This window comes from Symphalangus syndactylus, chromosome 7, assembly GCF_028878055.3.
Source record: "Symphalangus syndactylus isolate Jambi chromosome 7, NHGRI_mSymSyn1-v2.1_pri, whole genome shotgun sequence".
Taxonomy (NCBI): domain Eukaryota; kingdom Metazoa; phylum Chordata; class Mammalia; order Primates; family Hylobatidae; genus Symphalangus; species Symphalangus syndactylus.
In genome coordinates, this window is record NC_072429.2 from 95,479,026 (window position 1) to 95,496,070 (window position 17,045).

At 37.1% G+C, this 17,045-nt stretch overlaps 1 protein-coding gene across 1 annotated transcript in view; it reads left to right on the forward strand.

The window, feature by feature from the left end:
- Positions 1 to 17,045, forward strand: part of CPQ (carboxypeptidase Q) — a 544,933-nt gene that overhangs the window by 244,684 nt on the left and 283,204 nt on the right. The window contains exon 4 of the mRNA XM_055286849.2: positions 7,077 to 7,284. Within this exon, the coding sequence (XP_055142824.1) occupies positions 7,077 to 7,284 (208 nt within the window). The remainder of the gene's footprint in view (positions 1 to 7,076; positions 7,285 to 17,045) is intronic.

Consider the following 17,045-nt stretch of genomic DNA (forward strand, 5'->3'; position numbering starts at 1 on the left):
GTTACAGAATGTACAGTAAACACAAAGCTAATATTTGTCCAATACTTTCTAGCTCACAAAACATTAAGTGTAAAATTTTAGCTATTTTAAATTTTCTTTTATCTTTATTTCACAGGCACTTACCTCTTGTATCTTCGAATCTTCTTTATATTTTTATGTTTAAGAGAAAAAAGCCAAAAGTCCTCCCTGTATGGTGTGGATGTTAAATACCAAGCAGTTTTATTCCCCTTAACATTTTGACCATCTTCCTTCTTTCTTGCACTCTTGCGGAGTCGGCTGCTTTCCTCTACTTTGGAAGAAGCTACGTTTTTCTGACACTGTAATGGTGTTCTTCTGAGATTTGCGGATGAACGTAAGATATCAAACATATCGGTTAAGTTTTGTTCATGTGGAGTCTGTCATCAATATGGAATAGAGTTCAATAATTTGACTTTTTCTTGCCTCTCTTCTGCCATTTCAAATAAATCATAAAAATTAGAAAGGAAATTTAGTCCCATCTCCTCTCTCTTGAGCAGATTTCTTTTCCTTCTCTTTTTTTTTTTTTTTTTGTTTTTAAGCCTGTGGGAGTTGGGAATATTTTAGTGCTCCCCCTTTGTGAATTATGGTGTAATTGAAACTTTTGGCTTTTGTGTTATTAATGACAGTTTAAAAGTCTGAGATGGATTTTCTCTTATTGTTGTTAATGACAGTATAAAAGTCTTAGGTAAATTTACTCTTAAGGTGCTAGATTTAAAAAAAATTAATAAAGTCAATTGAAAATTTTCCACGAGTTATTTTAAAGTTGATTTTTAAATCAAATAAACTTTTCTAATAAGCAAAATAAGTGCTCTTTTAATTAGAAGCTTAAAAAAAACTCTGTGGAAACAAAAGACTATAGCTTCAAAAGCTCACAATCTTTACAATTCCCACCTCCAGACCTTTTTTTAGGAAACATTCCAAGGCTTTAAACTATTTGTGAATAATTTTTATCTTAGTCAATGTGTTATATGCCCCTGCACAGACTTACATATTCTTCATTGAGATACATAATTGTCCTCTTGTTGGATATTTAACCTATAAGCTGACACTCAGTTTCAAGAATTGATTTGAGCTTTGCAAATTTTGAAATGCTCAGAAACATAAAGTGCTTGGTATCTTTTATAAGAAGCTAGTCAGAACTGCCTGACATGAAAGGAGTTTGATTGATGTGTAATAATCAGGTGGGAAATTTAAAACTTATTTATTTAAGCATTGCATTTATTTTATGTAGATCAAAGGAAAATATTCAGCTGGCTTCAAATGATGTCACTTTTCATAAGATACACAAGAAATTTAATGAAATTTGAAAAACTGATTAAGACTTACATTTGTTCATGTTCATTTTATATTTTGGGTATACTATCTTGCAAGCACAAACACCAGCAGGCTTTGCTTTTACACATCTCAGAAGCCAAGTCCATGGAAGTATAAATTTTTAATTAGATACTAGGATTCTCTCCTTAAAGGAAAACTGGAACCTTAGGATTCTTATTTTGATTTTTATAATAGAAGTTCTTTTGGGGATATAATTCAGGCACAATAAAATATGCTCCTTTAACTTGCACAACTCTATGGTTTTTAGTATATTCACAGAGTTGTGCAACCACCATCACTACCTAATTTTAGGACATGTCATCATCCCAAAAAGAAACCTCATACCTATTAACATTCCACTCTCCCCTGCCAGTCCTGGGCAACCTAAAATTTACTTTCTATCTAAAACCTAAAATTTACTTTATTGAATTTACATTCTATCTAGATCTGCCTGTTCTGGGCATTTCATATAAATGGAATCTTGCAATATGTGGTCTTTTTTGACTAGCTTCTTTCACTTAGAATAATGTTTTCAAGGTTCATCCATGTTGTAGCATGTACTGAATGTCATTTTGTATTACTGAGTAATATTTCATCATATGGCTATACTGCATTTTGTTTACACATTTATCATTTGATAGGTATTAAGGTTCTTTCTACCTTTTGACTATTAAAAATAATGCTGCTATGAATATTTGTGTGTAATTTTTCTTCATATGGGCATATATTTTCATTTCATTATAGTATATACCAAGGAGTAGAATTGCTGGGCCATGTGATAAGTACCTGTTTAACTTTTTGAAGAACTGTCAAATTGTTTTCCAGAGTAACTATGCCATTTCACATGCAATGTACAAGGATTCAAATTTCTCCACATCCTCCCCAATGCTTGTTTTTATCTCTTTTTGGTAATAGCCATTCTACTAGATGGAAAGTGACATCTCATTGAGGTTTTGATTTGCATTTCCTTTATGGCTAATCATGTTCAGCATCTTTTCATGTAATTATAATCCATTTATATATCTTCTTTGGAGAAATGTCTATTCAAATTATTTTCCCATTTTCATAATTGGATTTTAAAATTATTGAATTGTTAAAAATCTTTATATATTTTAGATAAAAGTGCCTTATCAGATGTATGATTTGTAAAAGTTTTCTCCCATTCTATGGGTTGCCTTTTTACTTTTTGATGGTGTCCTCTAAAGGACAAAAGTTTAACATTTTGATGGTTCAATTTATCTATATTTTATTTTGTTGCTTGTGATTTTGGTGTTGTCTCTAAGAAACAATTTCCTTTCCCTAAGTCATGAAGTTTTATAGTTTTAGCTATTACATATAAGGCTATGATTCATTTTGAAATTATTTTGTCTATGGCATGATTTAGGAATGCAACTTTATTCTTTTGCATGTGGATGTCTGGTTTGCCCAGAACCATTTGTTGAAAATACTATTGTATTCTTGTTGAACTGTCTGAGTATCTTTGTTGAAAATGAATTGGCCATTCCTAGAAGGGTTTATTTCTGGACTCTCAATTCTACTCTATTGGTTTATATATCTGTCCTTATACCAGTACCATGCTATCTTGGTTACTATAGTTTTATGGTAAGTTTTTAAATATGGATGTATGAGTTCTCCAACTTTGTTCTTTTTTTAAAATTCTAACTTGTTTTGGTTATTTTGAATGATTTCCATATGAATTTTATAATCAGCTTGTCAATTTCTTTTTTAAAAAAAGCAGCTGGAATTTTGATAGGGATTGCATTAAATCTGTAAATCAACTTGGGGGGCATTGCCATGTTAACAATATTAAGTATTCTACTTTATAGACATGAACATCTTTCCATTTATTTAGATCTTTAATTTATTTTAACAATATTTTATAGTTTTCAGTGTACAGGTCTCACATGTTGGTTAAATTTATTTGTTCTGTTTTATTGTTTTTATTATGAATTACATGGATTGCTTAGTTAATTTAATTTTCAGATTACTCTTTGCTATTGTTTTGCTTTTGCGTCGTTCATTGCTGCTGCACAATTGATTTTTGTATACTGATCTTTTATCTGATAACCTTAATGAACTTCTTAGTTCTAATAGTTTTGTGTGTGTGTGTGTGTGTGTGTGTGTGTGTGTTCTTTAGGATTTTCTATATGTAAGATCATGTCACTCTTTCTAGAAATTTGGCTTTGATATAAAAAATACATTAATATAAAACTAAAGAATTAGAATAAGATTTTATTAAAAATATTAACTTACTCAAAAAAAGATCATGTCATCTGTGAAAAGAGATACTTTTACTTCTTCTTTTCCAATATGGAATTTTTAAAATTTCTTTGTTCTTATTTGATTCCTCTGGTTAGAATCTCCAGTAAAATGTTTAATAGGAGTGGGGAGGCAAACATCCTTGTCTAATTTCTGATCTCAGGGGAAAAGCATTCAGTCTTTCTCCATTACATATGATGTTAGCTGTGGGATATTTGTAGATGCTTTTTATCAGATTGAGGAAGTTCTCTTTCATTAGTTTGATTAGTGATTTTATCCTAAAAAAGTGCTAGATTTTGTGAAATACTTTTTCAGCATCTACTGGGATAATCATGTGGCATTGTCCTTTATTATATTAAAATAGTATATTACATCGATTGATTTTTGGATGTTAAATCAACTTTGTATTCTTAGGATAAATCCCATTTGTTTGTGGTATATAATCCTTTTTATATGTTGCTGGTTCTCTTTGCTGGTATTTTGTTAAGGATATTTTACATCTATATTTATAAGGGATTTTTGGTCTGTAGTTTTCTTTTCTTGTATTGTGATATCTTTGTCTGGTTCTGATGACAGTAATGGTGGCCTTGTAGAATGAGTTGAGAAGGATTCCCTCCTCTTCTATGTTTTGTAAGAATTTGTAGAGGATTGTTATTAATCTTTAAATCTTATTTAGATTTGTTATGGCTTCCTTGGTAGTTTACCTTTTGCTTTTATAAATTGCAGAAGGGGCTTGTAAATGGGGACAGGAAGGTGGTGTTTGTGCTGATTGGTCCCTTTACAATAATTTTACTACAGTGGAAGTAGAGGATTTTAAATAAAACTGAGTCTTCATTTTGCCTCCTTCTATAAAACAATGATAGATGCTGCACCATTGGAAGACATGCTTAGTTGCAGAGACAAATTCAAATGTTTTTATATCTTAAATTAAAATTAGAAGATGCCTTTCGGTGCCATCTCCTCAGCTGAGCCATGGGTGCATGCCCGGCTCACTGTCCCCACTTTAAGAAATCTTACCAGTAACCTATAAGTACAAATCTGTCTAGAAACACTACTTAAAAGAGCCTGTTAAGAAGTGTTATACTGACCTTCTCTTGAGTAAGAGCCTGAGAACAAGGAGAGTTTGTTGAATCCCAGACATCACGTAAGGTAATATGAATAATAAATATTTAGATTGTCTTCCTACATGTTGCAAGGTAATTTTTGGTCATTAATCATTCCACTAGCTCAGTGGGAAAAATTAGCACCAAAGAAGTAATAACAACTAATGTTTACTAAGTAATTACTATGTGCCAAACACTGTCTTAAATCCTTTATGTATACTATCTCTTTTATTTTTCATAGCAATATTATGAGGTCAATGCTAACATTGTTCTCCACTTTACAAATGCGGAAATTTAGAAACAAAGAGGTAATCTTAGTTGCAAAGAATGCTGGAGCTGGGGTCTGACCTAGGTTATGTAACCCCAGAACCTGAACCAGAATTTGGAATAGATTATATGCATCCCAGGGAGTTAGACTCAGGGTCTCTGTATTCCAAGTTCTGGGTTTGGAAGATAAGTCTTTGTACTCCTTTTGATGAATAATAAAATTTGCAGTCCACCTTTTCTTTTCTTTTTTCTTTTTCTTTTTTTTTTTTTTTTTTTTTTTTTTTTTTTTGAGAGGGAGTCTCGCTCTGTCACCCAGGCTGGAGTGCAGTGGCATGATCTCGGCTCACTGCAAGCTCTGCCTCCCAGGTTCAAGTGATTCTCCTTCCTCACTACACCTGTAATCTCTGGGGATTACAGGCATGCGCCACCACACCTGGCTACTTTTTCGGTATTTTTAGTGGAGATAGGGTTTCACCATGTTGGCCAGGATGATCTTGATCTCTTGACCTCATGATCCGCCCGCCTCAGCCTCCCAGTGTGCTGGGACTACAGGCATGAGCCACCATGCCTGGCTTGCAGTCTACTTTTTAGAAATGTTCATAGAGGGTATACTCAGATGGTACTAATCACTTGAGATTAGACAGTCTCTGCAGGGATAATTGAATAAGCAAGTTAATAAAATAAATATTTAAAATGCATTGAGTGATTAATGTGTTTGAGGGTAAGTGATTTACTTGTATAATTAATTATTTCTGCAAAATAACTCCATGAAATGGTATTATTATCACCTCCATTTATAGATGATGCCCCTGAAACAAAGATGTGGGTAACTTGCCCTGGGCCAGTTAGCAATAAGCCCAGATTTGAACCCAAGCAGTCTTGTTCCAGACCTTCTGTTTTTAACCATTCTACATTGCAGTTTCTCTAAGTAAATAGTCACCTGAAATATGGTTACAACAATACAGTCACATCAAGAATGTAGTTAGAGATAAGAATGCATCATTGTGTTTGTGCATGTGGAGACTGGAGCTGCTTTTATAGAAGATAAGCACCAAGCCATCATCTGCTGGAGAGAAATGTGTTGTGGGTGAAAGGAGAAGGAAGGCTCTTCTGTAAATATGAGACAAGCCAAAAAAAATATAGAAATATGAAAAGAAAAAACTAATTCTCAAAAGGGAAGTTTTTAGCCTGTGCTTTAACAGAAGATAGGAATAGACTGTGGCATGCACTTGGAAGCTGTGACAGTTTGGTCCTGAGAGCACTGTGGTGTGGGAGGGTTTGGAGCCACACCTCAGGGGTGAAAAGGAACAGTTTGAAATGGCAATTTTAGAAAATGACTTTGATAAGCTCCATTAGTAGATACAGAGGTTGAATCAACAGATTAATATAGGCTTCAATTATAAGTGTTTCTATGAACGTAAGAAGCATCTAGAAATTAGCAGGAAAATATCTGACCAGTTGGTTGGGATGGTATTTCTCCTTTAGTGCCAAAAGTATAATAGTTTTTTTTTTTTTCTTTTGTGGCAGTAAAATTAAAGGCCTGGATTTATTCAGCAACTTTTCTTCATGAGAATACAAATATATTCCCAGACATTGTTCTACACTTTTCCTGCATGGTGTTCTACCACCAATGTGGAGTTATAGATTTAGACCTCTGTGTTTGGGTGGGAAGAGAGTAGGCCCACTGGCAGGCAGTAACCACAGAACTACATGTATGTGGGCCAGTTTTATTCCAGACATGTAGATCATCTGGTCTGCAGCCTTGACAAACTTCAGAGTTCCCTTTTCTCCTTGTACAGATGTGTGTACCTTTTGATCATGAAGGCACTGTTAATGTCCTTCAGAGTTTGTGTCAATTTGCAACTTTGAAGGATATCCAAATTATCAAATAATTTACATATGATGATTATTAAATTGAAGTTTCTAATTTATTCTTAACAAAAAACAAAAATTACATTCACATCAAAAGCAAATAAATCAATACTTCCCATATTTCCTGTTTCCCAGATGCAAACAAAGATAAGTGGAAAGCAAATATCAATATACAGGTGCTTTCAAAAAAGTCTTTTGGTCTATTTCCACTTTCAAGGTAACCTGGTGGCTTCTTCTCTCAAGTCCTCACACAGGTATTCAGGAATACCAGGATGGCGTGCCCAAGATTCCAACAGCCTGTATTACGGTGGAAGATGCAGAAATGATGTCAAGAATGGCTTCTCGTGGGATCAAAATTGTCATTCGGCTAAAGATGGGGGCAAAGACCTACCCAGATACTGATTCCTTCAACACTGTAGCAGAGATCACTGGGAGCAAATATCCAGAACAGGTGAGTGAAGGAGAAGGCTGGCCTAAGAATACAGTTTCCTGGTCTAGTTTCAGTTATTAGAGATAGTTTGGGAAAGAGAGAATGTGAAACCACCTAGATGGTCCTCATAGATTCATTGAAGGCAGAAGCTTTATATATATTTTTTCTTATCAAAATTTTACCATGTTTACCATCTCATACCTGTCAGAATGGGTATTACTAAAAAGTCAAAGAATAATAGATGTTGGTGAGGTTGTGGAGAAAAAGAAACACTTATATGTTGTTGGAGGGACTATAAATTACTTCAACCCCTGTGAAAAGCAGTTTGGAGATTTCTCAAATAACTGAAAATAGAATTAGTGTTTGACCCAGCCATCTCACTACTGTGTATGTAACCAAAGGAAAGTAAATTGTCCTACTAAAATGATACCTGCACTCACATGTTTCTTGCAGCACTATTCACAATAGCAAAGACATGGAATCAACCTAGGTGCCCATCAATGGTGGGCTGGATAAAAAACAAATATATGGTCATATATGTACCATAGAATACTACCCAGCCATAGAAAAGAATGAAATCGTATCCTTTGCAGCAAGATGGGCACAACTGAAGGCCATTATCCTAAGTGAATTAACACAGAAACAAAAAGCATGTTCTCACTTACAAGTGGGAGCTAATCATTGGGTACATATGTACATAAAGACTGGAAGAATAGGCAATGGGGGATCCAAAATGGGGGAGGGAGAGACTACCTGTTGGGTACTACATTACTCGTTGGGTGACGGGTTCAACTGAAGCCAAAACCTTAGCCTCACACAATATGTCCATATACTCCCTGAATCTAAAGGTTAAAAAATAAAAAATAAAAATTTTACCACATTGACTGAAGAAGAGCAGGAGTAATTGAAGGACAGAATGGTATTCGTGGTGTGGAAATTCAACCTTGGAACAGTTGAGAGTGGTATTTGTCCATATGTGTTGTATTTATTCCATTTGAAGCTAGCCTGGCATTTAAGATAAAACCAATAGTTAATACTTATTGTGTTAATTATCTTATTTAATCCTTTCAAAGCTTAGTGAATTTGGATATATTTTCTGTATTAGTCCATTCTCACATTGCTATAAAGAAATACCTAAGACTGGGTAATTTATAAGAAAAGAGGTTTAATTGGTTCACAGTTCTGCAGGCTGTACAGGAAGCATGGTGGCATCTGTTTCTGGGAAGGCTTCAGGGAGCTTTCAATCATGGCAGAAAGCAAAGCGGGAGTGAGGTGTCTTACATGGCAGGAGCAGGAGCAAAGGGGAGGGGAGATGCCATACACTTTTAAACAACCAGATCTCATGAGAACTCACTAACACAAGAACAGCACCAAGGGGATGGTGCTAAATCATTCATGAGAAACAGCCTGTATAATCCAATCACTTCTCACCAGGCCTCACCTCCAACATTCGGAATTACAATTCCACATGAGATTTGGGCAGGGACACAGATCTAAATCATATGAAGTTTCTTCATTTTATAGGTGAGAAAACAAACCTAGAAGGAAATTCAATTACCCAAGGTCCACACAGCTAGTAGGCAGCTAAGAAGGAATTCAAACCCAGGATCTTGTGAATATTAAACCAAGCTTTAAACCACAGTTTATGTGCAGTTTCCAGAGTTTATGAATTTATCTGCAAATAAAGGGATAGTATGCAAGTAATTAACAGAATTATTGTGAGGACTAGATTAGGTAAGGCACATCAAATAGCTTTGTTGAGTGTTTGGCACATCACAGCTCACTGAATGTAAGTTTCCTTTGTATGGCATCAAGTGTGCAACAAACTCTTTTTATAAGGTTTCTGGTGCAAATCTCATACATTTGTTATTGAAATTCTAAAAACGGAACTTAAAAATGTTATTTAGAAATTTCAGACTTGTATTTTATTTGACAGCATCAGTGGGATGAAGAAAAGGGTAAAGAGTGATGGCATTTGGTGATGGAGAAACAAGTCTTATGCACATGACTTCTCCCAGACTGAGGACTGGGAGACTCAGGACTCAGGACTTCTCCCAGACTTGAGGGCTGTACTGCAGTAAACATTCATTTTAAACTCAGGACTCTTTTCCCTCTTCTAAAATCATCTGCTTCAAGGACCTAGGCATCAACCATGGCTTTTGCCACCGGGATGATGGAAAACAAGAACTCAGTAGAATCACAGGGAGTCAGACAGCTGTAGAGAAACTGTGGTTTCAAACAGACAAGCCCAGCCCCTTGTCCCTTTAAGAAACTGATAACAACAGAAGAGCCAAGAGTCTATATTTCAGATGCTAAATAGTCAGATGCCTTAAAGTGTAATCCTTCCCAGGTATTTTCCCCAGTCAGTAGTTCCAGGGTAAAGTTTTGTCATCATCAGGTAGCTAGCCCAGGGCTTGAAGGGTTTAAGATTATAATACTATCGCTGTTTGGGTGAGCAGGCTGGGTGAGCTGGCCTAAGGTTGTGGGCAGGTGGGTGGCAGGGTGAGAGTGAGTTATTGGGATCCTTAGTCTGTAGCAGCTAGGGAGTCTCAGAATCTGAGGCCGAAGTATTTAGGCAGAGGAGTTCTTGAGAGCCAGAGGGCTGAGATAGTGCTGGCTCTGATAGCTTCATGAGGGCCATTAACATCTTCTGGCTAGGAGAGCTTGGGCCTATTTGTCAGCTCAGCCTGACTCATTCTTTTATTTTTTAAAATCAGCTGAATTGAGGTATAACTTATATAAAATAAATCAACCAATCTATTGTACAATTTGATGAGTTTGGAAAATGTATAATGTAACCACTAGCACAAATTATAATATAATATTTCCACCACCCAAAGTTTCCCTTGAGCTCCTTTGTAGTCCATCTCCAACTCTACCACCCTGCCCTGGCAGCCAGTGATCTCCTTTCTAGAGCTATAGTTGTTTTGTTTTTTAAATTATTATTTCATATATAAGTGAAATAATATAATCTGTAGTCATTTTCTGTCAAACTTATTTCACTCAGCATAATGCTTTTGAGATTTATCCATGTTGTTGATTGAGTTGTTTCTTCCTTTATATCCCTGAGTAATATTTCATTGTACAGATATATGACAATTCGTTTATCCATTCAGCAATTGATGGATATGTGGGTGGTTTCTAGTTTTTGATTATTGTGTATAAAGCTTTTGTGAACGTTCTTATACTAGTCTTTCTGTGGACTTAATGTTTTCATTTCTTCTGAGTAAATATCTTGGAGTGGAATTGCTGGACTGGCCTAAATTTAAGTACCCTTCTCTCTGTCAAGATGCTTCACTCTGTATTTTGTCGGGGTAGCACCTTCTCCCAGAAGGTAGATGGACAATTTCAGAGCAATCATGAGATTTAGGATGTTGCCTAGAATTCCAAGAGTTGATCATAAATACTTTGTTACCAAGATGTAAAAGGTAGAAGTTTAACAAAAGTACTGCCACAAAGAAGCAACAGCATTACTTTCACAGAAAAAAATGAAAATGAGGACAGTAAAGTCAAGTCTGTGGTTGCATTTTGTGGAGGAAATCTGCATTCTAGCTGGCCTGGAACCATGGACATACAGACTTGAAGGCAAGCAAGAAGCATGAAGTCCCTCTGCAGGTATTAAGTTGACTAATGAGCCTGAAAAAGAACGGCCTTATCCCCAATAAATGTCACTTCTTCCATGAAGACTGCTTTGGTAACATTCCCCTCATCCCAACACTTCATGCCACTGTTATGGTGTCATCTCCCAGCAGAACTTGCAAATGCCCTGAGAGCAGGCACTCTGTTCACTCTATTTGCTTTGTTTTCCTTTTTCCCGCCTCTAATGGCTATTTCAGGAACTTGGCATGCAGTGGCTTCTCAACACATGTTTTATTTTGGTAAAATGAAGGAGTAAGTAAGAAAAAAATGGTTGGAGGATGTCACTAATCTTGATCCTCTTTAAATCTAGAAGTTTTACTGCCCTTTTAGAATACCAATTGTTCATTGGCACATTGAACCTCACCGCTGAATGTAGTGCAACATGCCCAAATATGAACACATTGGCTCCCGCATACTTGATTTTTTGTCTTCGTTTCTTGTTTCTATTAAATGAACCATATTTATCTAACAGCAAGGTTATAAAACTTCAAGTCATTTTTCATTCTCTCTCCCTTATCACTGTCCTACAGTCAGGTATCACATCCTATTCAGTCTATTTTCAGCATATTAAAAAAAAATTCTGTTCCTACCTTGCCTTTACTGCTACTACTGCCTTAATTCAGGCCCTCACTATTTGTCCCCTGATTTTTTTTCTTCTGGTCTTTTCCATACTTCTTTGCAATGAAGCTCAAAGTTATTTTAATACATTTGATCTCAACATGGTGATTCCCTGCTTTCAGGTCCCTCTCTCCTGTTTCCTATAAGATAAAGGTTGTGATGAAGATAAATGCCGAGGTGAGTGATCAGAGGTGAGCAGAAGACAGAGGAAAAAAGACAGAGAGGGGAGTTAGGGTTAGATAGGAGGCAGTTACAGTAAGAAGAAATTATATGGTACCATTCATAAATGAACAGAAAATGAGAATGAAGAAAGGGGAAAAGGAAATGTATGATGGTGAAAAGCAATGTCTGGTGGAGATTCAAGGTCAACTGAGAACTGATCTTTCATAGGCCAGGGAAGGAGTTCAGTTCCAAAGTCTAGCAGACGTTCCTAAAATCATTCATTTTTAAGTTATCAGTAATGCTGGCAGTAACTTAAAAGTTGGTTTTTATAATTTAGGTTGACTAACTTTTTCCTGACAAACCCTTGCTACTTTGCTCCATAGCATACTAAAGAATAGTGGTGCTAAATAACTTATAAAATTAGCTGCAGTGGAAATTATCTCTATAAAAGGAGAAGGTGTGTTGAAATTATCATTATTCCGCCTACAGAATAATGCAAACATCTTCGGAGACTTCAAGGTAGGCAGAGGGGAGGAAAGTGGGTATCTCAGTCTGTTTTATGCTGCTATTGCAGAATATCATAGAATGGGTAATTCATAATGAACAGAAACTAGATCAGAGTTCTGGAGACAGGGAAGTTCAAGAGCATGGCACCAGCATCTTGCAAGGACCTTCATGCTGCATCATCCCATGGCAGAAGGTGGAAGGGCAAGAGATGGTGAGAGCAAGAGAGCAGGAGGGGACCAAACTCTTTTTATGACAAACTCATTTTTGAGATAATTAACCCATTCCTGTGATAATGATATTAATCCATTCCTGAGGGCAGAACCCTCATGATTTAATTACCTCATATTAGGCCCCACCTTCCAGCAATGTTGCATTGGGGATTAAGTTCTCAACACATGAACTTTTGGGTGACATATGCAAACCATTGCATGCACTAACGCTAGGCAGTGGCTAATAGATATTGTTCAGTGATGACACCCACTATAGCTCCTTACATCTCATCAACCATGCACGGAACCTTAATAAAAGTAAAGCAGTTAGCATGTAAATAATCCTTCTATTTTGGCCCAAAACCCATGTGCAAAATGTGGTAAATTTCAGCTTTAGAAAAGTGTATATGTGATTGATAAAGTATCAGTGCATTTCAAAACCCTGTTGCATAACTCATCCATAAGCCTGGACTGAATTAACCACAGGTTTTAAAAAGATGCCAATAGGCCAGGCACAGTGGCTCACACCTGTAATCCCAGGGAGGCCGAGGCGGGCAGATCACGAGGTCAGGAGATGGAGACCATCCTGGCTAATACGGTGAAACCCCATCTCTACTAAAAAAATACAAAAAAAGTTAGCTGGGCTTGGTGGTGGGCGCCTGTAGTCCCAGCTACTCGGGAGGCTGAGGCAGGAGAATGGCATGAACCCGGGAGGTGGAGCTTGCAGTGAGCGGAGACTGCACCACTGCACTCCAGCCTGGTCAACAGAGTGAGACTCCATCTCAAAAAAAAAAAAAAAAAAAAAAAAAGCCAATAATGCAAATACTTTATTGGGTTTCACTTTGTGAAAATAGCAGAATAGGGGTGTTATATACCTAAAATCTACCCTCTTTCCAAAAAACTCATGGTGGCACATTCTGGCTCCTCTAAGCCCAGAATTCTCTCTCCACTCTGACTTCCTCAGAAACTGTACTCTTCTGTGATTTGGACATGTTGTGCAGGACCCAGAAGATATTGGACAGTGTGCATGAGTGCACTTCACTGGAGCTAAAGCAGTCCTCTAGAAGCCCTGACATTAGCCTCAGAACTCCATTCTCTCAAGACAGCTTTATCCCTGGGAAATCATGGTATCGTTAAGACCCATCTATGGTTGAGAATAAATCTGAGTAGGTGAAAATGAGTGCTTTTTGATTTCTGAGCTGATACTTCATGGTACTAAAATAGCAGTATTATTTCTACCCCCACTTATTAAGGAACTACTTTGCATTTGAAAATTCAGAGGAAACTTCTTGCCATCTGTGAATAGGTTTTATTTTTTATTAACTCTATAGAGGTTATCCTAACAATCAAAACAGTCTTAGAGGCAGAGACAGAGAGTAGGGATCCCAGAGATTTAGTACAAACTCCATGACTTTCAGATTAGGAAAATTGACCAAGGAGAACTTGTCTAAGGGGACACAGCAAATGTGTGGTACAAACACATCTGGAACATAACTCTAGATTTCTGGACTCCCATTTCTTTTAACCTCTAAGAGATTCCATTATGCCTGAGCATGCCTTAGTTCAATGGTGTCTAAATTTGAGGGCTATACATTGATTCATCCTTACCAAGTCATTTTTATAGAAGAAATTGTACCTTTCTCTCATGCTTTTTCTCCTGACATCTTTTCCCTAAGCACAAAGAGCTCTCATATCTACTGTCCTTTGTTGTCTCAGAGTTTCCTTAGAGCACCCATGAAGGAGTTTCACCTGGGAAAGTCGCCTGTGCTTGATCCATTAATTTTATGTATCCTCCCTCCAAGTCCTCCTTGGGTCATTTCTTTTTAGCTCCTTGTCACTATGGAAGAGGATCTGATGAATGCATCACTTCTGGGGTGTTAATGACCCTTTATGATGCCTTGTTTCCCTGTGCCTCTTTTCACACCCCTTCACTGATCAGCTACTCAGGTCCATCTTTATCAGAGGGCAACAGAAAAAGCCAAAATAGATGCACTACCAATCACATTATATTGTAAAATAAACTTTTTTAGAAATAATTTTAGACTCACAGCTATTGTAAAAATAGTGCAGAAAGTTCAAATGTACACTTTGACCAGGCTAACATGATCAGTGATAACATCTTACGTAACCATAGTACATTAACCTGTTGAGGACACTGGTGAGAGGATACTCCTGAGAGCGAGCTGCTTTCTTGGAAAGCGAGGGCTGCCTTGTGGGCATCTCTGTGTAGCACCCAGTGCAGGGTGGACCTGCTCTGACTTTAGCCCGCCTTAGTCTTTTTCCAGTTTTAATTTATGATGCTTTCATGATTTTCCACAAACGAACAAATAAACACAGAGGGCAGGTTGTGCTTGAATTGACCTGACCACAGGACAAACTGATCCTAAACTGGACTCTCTCACCAATAATGGATTCTCTAATGTTGACTCTTGGGGCTGGCCCATTTCTTTTGATCCCCAGCAATTTCCTAGGTCTTATTTTGAGGTTTGCTTAGTAAAGGCAGTATTTTTAAAATGGTAATATATTCATGAATTATTCTGAAGTTATTGTATGGAAAGAAAAGTGTTTGGGATTTTGGAGTGGTTGGCAGTTGATGGTATTCAAACCCATTTTGATAGGGCCTTGATGCAGCGAATTTTTTTTTAACATGCCTTTTTCTTACAGCAGTTATTTTCATGCATTCAAAGAACAAATTCAGTTTTATATGCTAGTATTATTTTAAATATGGTACAGTACTGTGAAGGCTAGTGGGGAACATTGAAATGAAAACTCTAGTTTGTTAACTGAACACTTCACTCTTTCTTTTTTCAGTGTGGGGCAGGATTTCTCAACATCATCTCTGTTGGCTCTTTGGGTCCGATAATTCTTTGTCGTGGGGGGCTGTCCTGTACACTGTGGGGTATTTAGCAACATTCTTGGCCACTAACTGCTAGTATCACTTCCTACCCCACACCACACCTCCTGCAGTCTTGAGCATCAGAAATGTCTCCAGACACTGCCAAATGTCCCTTGGGGGACAAAAGCCACCCCAAGTTGAGAATCGCTGGTGTGGAGTAATGGAAGGAAGACTAGATGGGTGTTGTGAGGCTTTAGTTCTGGTTTTATTTCTGCCACAAATAAGCTAAGTGGCTTAATCCTTCATCTATGGAAGGAGGAACTTTTTCTGAAAAAGCTTGAAGGTCATTGCCAGCCCTAAAATTCCATTATTAAAAAAATACTGAAAGATGAAAAAAAATAAAGATGAAATTTGTCATCAGACTAACATCACAATTAAAAGAACTAGAAAAGCAAGAGCAAACACATTCAAAAGCCAGCAGAAGGCTAGAAATAACTAAAATCAGAGCAGAACTGGAGGAAATAGAGACACAAAAAACCCTTCAAAAAATTAATGAATCCAGGAGCTGGTTTTTTGAAAAGATCAACAAAATTGATAGACCTCTAGCAAGACTAATAAAGAAGAAAAGAGAGAAGAATCAAATAGATGCAATAAAAAATGAAGAAGGGGATATCACCACCGATCCCACAGAAATACAAACTACCATCAGAGAATGCTACAAACACCTCTATGCAAATAAACTAGAAAATCTAGAAGAAATGGATAAATTCCTCGACAAATACACCCTCCCAAGATTAAACCAGGAAGAAGTTGAATCTCTGAATAGACCAATAACAGGCTCTGAAATTGTGGCAATAATCAATAGCTTACCAACCAAAAAGAGTCCAGGACCTGATGGATTCACAGCCGAATTCTACCAGAGGTACAAGGAGGAACTGGTACCATTCCTTCTGAAACTATTCCAATCGATAGAAAAAGAGGGAATCCTCCCTAACACATTTTATGAAGCCAGCATCGTCCTGATACCAAAGCCTGGCAGAGACATAACCAAAAAAGAAGTCAATAAATCTTACGTCACATGATAAAGGAAAAAGAAAATGAAGACATTTTCTTAGTGCAAGTGTATACATGCACATATTCTTAACAAAATTAGAAGGAAATATTCACAACAATTACAGTCCTCTTTCTGTAACTGGTCACGTGGTTGTAGCTGGTATTGATTACTACCTTTTTCTGCTACCTATTCTCTATTCCCTTTGCCTTCGGCAAGCACCTCAGTGGGTCGTAGTTTTTTGGGTGTAGTGACCCAAACCTTCACTCCTGAAGGGTCTGGGCCATTTATAGTCATGCCTGGATTGGGTTGTTGTAGTTTCCCATTGACGATAATCACAAGGCAGGGTAATACTAAGAGATGCCATAAGGGATCTCCTGTATTCCATGCATACTCTTCCTTACCTCCACTGTGAGATAATAGACTAATTTTATCTTGATAATCCGATCAGTCACTCCGGCCAACACTATAGCTCCCTTCTTAGCCTGTTGACTTAGAGGTGGGCAGAGCCCAAAGTGTCCAGATGGCAACCTTAACTTCCAATTTAATAGAATCATTGCTGTGCCTCCTGGCAACATTCCTCCCTCTGGAACTAAGACTTCTAAGCCAGCAGAATATAATGTAGCAGGAACGGAAAGCAAAAATTTTGCTACTGGGTCACTAGGGGTGATGGTGAGTGATGCCACTTCCACTTCCACCCCTTGTTTCTTGGACCTGTGAATCCTGGCTATGAGAGAAACAGTACCATGTATTGGACGCT